The sequence below is a fragment of the Phalaenopsis equestris genome, unplaced genomic scaffold (assembly GCF_001263595.1).
Source record: "Phalaenopsis equestris unplaced genomic scaffold, ASM126359v1 Scaffold000096, whole genome shotgun sequence".
NCBI lineage: Eukaryota > Viridiplantae > Streptophyta > Magnoliopsida > Asparagales > Orchidaceae > Phalaenopsis > Phalaenopsis equestris.
The window spans coordinates 462835-466648 of NW_018164538.1; the positions used below are offsets into that span (position 1 = coordinate 462835).

The following is a 3814-nucleotide window of genomic DNA, read 5'->3' on the forward strand; positions in this document are numbered from 1 at the left end:
TACTATTTTTGGCAGGACACGAGCAAGATTCAGCTTGAATCCTAACAACAGAATTTGAGGGACTTTAAATTTTACAGTTCTCCCATTTTAGCTCCATTATTGGTTATATCTTATCATTCAGAGGATCAAATAAGTTCAGGGGATTTTTCCCTCTCATAAACTTTAAATTATGATATAAATAACAAATAATTAATCAGAATTTAACAAAATTTAACAGCTGTTCTGCTTACTAGTTCTTCAGGTTTTAATCTTCTCTAACCTGACTATATTTGAATTCATAAGATTTATTAAATCTTACTTCTACTCAAACATCTTCGAAAGGATTAAATTCTGATAAATTGCACGGCTGTTTGTTTCAGAACTTAGGATCATGTGAGATGGATATCCAGAAATCTACCAAACATTATGACAAATCTTGATTTTAATCAATCAAAATCTATCAAAATAGTAGGATTCAGAGTTGATGAAATTATATTTTGGGCGATTGAAACAAAATCTGACTTAAAATCATGTCTAAAATGGGCTATTAAAAATCCCCCATGAACTTCAAATTCCTGCAACCCTAATTGGATTTCTTTTCTTATTTTCCCTTTTCTCCTATCATACTAGGGAACTCAACTGCGAGCTCAGCCAGCTGCTTCTTTACAAAGCCGTCAAGCACCTCAAGCAACACAAATGAGCACTTCATAAACAATGGAGATGATCCAAAGGAACCCACTCTTGGGGATTCAAATCTTAAAATCTTTACGTTGGCTGAATTGAAGAGCGCCACTAATAATTTTAAGCCTGATACAGTTCTTGGAGAAGGAGGGTTTGGAAAAGTTTATAAGGGATGGCTTGATGAGAAAACCTTGAGTCCTGCCAAGTGTGGAGCTGGCATGGTGGTCGCTGTTAAAAAGCTGAAATCTGAGAGCAAGCAAGGTTTCGAAGAATGGCAGGTAATGATTCAAGTAATTTGTTTTTGAAAATGAGATACCTTTTCAAGTATAATATTGGCTTTTAGCTTTGTATTATCTGCTTATATGCTTCTCATTCTATTTGATGCAAGTTATTTTTTTGCAGAATTTGTATCAGATATAAAGAAGTAATTGCTCTTGAAAAGCTCGTTCTATTCATTAAATACTTGGGCTTAAAAATAATTCCATAGGCTACTTCTATATTTCCTAGTTAGAATTAGGACTCTAAACAAGATACAAATTTCAACAAGATAACATTATTTTTTGCTTGTTCAAGATGTGAATTTAAGTATGTAGAGTTTACTCTTATTTTTATTCATTTGTTGATACAATTATTTACTGCATCTTCCAAGTGATAAAATCTGGTAACAATACTTATCTTTACTGAAATCTTTATTTAAAAAAAAGGAAATTTTTTGGGGACATTTTACATGCATATACCACTACCCAATTCTTCTGTATTTACGTAAAAAACACTTACATTTTTCTTAACATTTGTACCATTCAAATCTTTGATATCATGTAAAAATTGAAGTTTAGGTGTTACATGATATATAAATACATAAGAATTGAGTGGTATGCTTGTAAATCTTCTTTTTTTATATAAGCTATCATAAGGTCTGTAATTAGAACTTAACATGTGGCTGGTGTTTCTTAACTTTATTCATGTTTTATTGCATCCAAACGGCCAGTTATTTTGATTTATGTTTATCTTTTGTTAATGTTGATTACAGTCTGAAGTTAACTTCTTAGGAAGACTATCTCATCCCAACCTCGTGAAGCTTTTGGGCTATTGCTGGGAGGAGGACCTTCTCCTTGTTTATGAATTCATGCCCAAAGGAAGCTTAGAGAATCACCTCTTCAGAAGTAAGTGCCACATCAATATCTAAAACTTTCTCAGAATTACACAAATAATACTTTTTCAGTGATTGTTTTGCAAACTCTAGAGCTAAAGTTATTCTGCAAAGTAATTATCTCCTGCAATTGTCTTCTTTCTCACTCAGCTTGTAACTTGGGGTATTCTTATTATTTATTTATAAATCCTATTCCTTTTATCATGATATTTTGGTAAACATAAAGTTTATTAATGTCTAAGGTCATAATTAAGAAGATAACAGAATGTTCTTAATCTTAACGCTTACTGTTCAGGTACTTTTATCTGTCTTCTTCTTGGCGTCCCCAACATTAGCCACCTTTCTTTACAGTGTCATTTTCACACAAACCGCACAATTCTTATATATTTACAGATCTAACATTTAAATTTTCATATTTATAACACTCAAATCATTGACATCACATTATACATACCATTATCACTAAAATTTTAAAAGTGAAATATACTTTTTCATGTATAGCTTTATGACACCAAAATGTTATAAATGTAAATGTCAAACTTCAGGTGTTAGATATGTAAATGCATAAGAATTGTGTGGTTATGTATGTAAATTTCCCTTCTGAATTTTTTATGCGCAGTAAGGTAATGATCACTCTATTATTTATAAAGGAGGTTCGGCTTTTGAGCCACTTTCATGGAGCTTAAGACTGAAGATTGTGATAGGAGCTGCTCGAGGTCTCGCTTTTCTGCATTCATCAGAAAAACATGTAATATATAGAGATTTCAAGGCTTCTAACATCCTTCTTGACTCAGTAATACTGCTTTCTTCCTTTACAACCTTCTAGATCTCAAATTTTATGTTATTTGTGCTCTCAAGATTGAACTAATCACCATCTTTCTTCATCAGAACTATAATCCAAAACTCTCAGACTTTGGGCTGGCAAAGCATGGACCAACGGGTGGTGACACCCATGTTACCACTCGAGTAATGGGTACCTATGGATATGCAGCACCAGAATATGTTTCAACTGGTACATTTTAATAATGCTCTTATGTATGCACTCCCACGAGGGTGTAACTGAGCCAAACCGACTCATTAGTTGAGCTCGATGAGCTAGTAAGCCAACCTCAAGCTAGCCTTGACTTGGCTCATTAGCTACTGAGTCGGCTCATTTAAAAAATAACTATAATAAGAATTGTGCCCTATGTATGTAAATGCCCCAATAACATTACAACTTCACAATTTGTTTTGAACCAAGAACAGCCTTGGTAAACTTAATTCCCCTTGTAATTTTCAGGCCATCTATATGTTAAAAGTGATGTCTATGGATTTGGTGTAGTGTTGCTAGAAATGCTGTCCGGCTTGAGGGCACTAGACTTGAGCCGACGTAGCGACCAACACAATTTGGTTACTTGGGCTAAGCCATTACTCTCCGATCGGAGAAAGTTGTGCCGCCTTGTTGACCAACGGCTCGAGGGACAGTACCCATCAAAGGCTGCATTTAAGGTTGCACAACTCATTCTAAAGTGCCTCGAAGTGGAGCCAAAGTCCCGCCCCTCCATGGTGGAAGTGGTGGAAACTCTAGAGCATATTGAATCTACAAAAGGGAGATTAAGAGAGGGAAGAGAGCATAACTCATTGGCATCCTCGACCACCAGCAATGTTGATAGATAAAAGGCCAGTTCAAAACCTGGTTGGTTTTTTCATTTTAGATCGAAGTCAAATTTACACACATTGCACACAATTCTTATGTATTTACATAATTCATGCTGAAGCTTCATATTTATATAAATAACACTTGGATGCTTTACACCTCTGCATGAAAATGTGTATTTCATTTTTAAAAAGTGGTGATAGTGTTACTTTTAATGTGATATTAAAGATTTTGGTGTCATGTGTAAATATAAAATTTTGGAATGAGATATGTAAATACATAAGAATTGTGTATATAAATGCCCCTTCTTAATTTTGGCTTGGTTTGGTCACCTTTGGTTTCACTCCCAGTTCTACAAGGCTTGGTCT

General features: G+C 34.3%; 2 protein-coding genes across 4 annotated transcripts in view; both read left to right on the top strand.

Moving 5' to 3' along the window:
- The window catches only part of LOC110020398, a 29794-nt gene extending 29115 nt beyond the window's left edge, over nt 1–679 (top strand). Inside the window, exon 5 of the mRNA XM_020718486.1 lies at nt 610–679. Within this exon, the coding sequence (XP_020574145.1) occupies nt 610–679 (70 nt within the window). The remainder of the gene's footprint in view (nt 1–609) is intronic.
- LOC110020391 (probable serine/threonine-protein kinase PIX13) lies at nt 631–3613 on the top strand. 3 transcript variants are annotated; one of them, XM_020718481.1, is made up of 5 exons: nt 631–938; nt 1691–1823; nt 2461–2603; nt 2699–2822; nt 3090–3613. In XM_020718481.1, exons 1-5 carry the CDS (start codon nt 879–881, stop codon nt 3464–3466), a joined length of 837 nt encoding a protein of 278 aa, XP_020574140.1. In that variant the 5' UTR covers nt 631–878; the 3' UTR covers nt 3467–3613. The 3 variants fall into 3 exon arrangements, with proteins under 3 accessions (XP_020574140.1, XP_020574138.1, XP_020574139.1); XM_020718479.1 differs by having other exon boundaries at nt 801–938; nt 2461–2558; XM_020718480.1 differs by having other exon boundaries at nt 869–938; nt 1710–1823.
- Nucleotides 3614–3814: the final 201 nt, after the last annotated feature.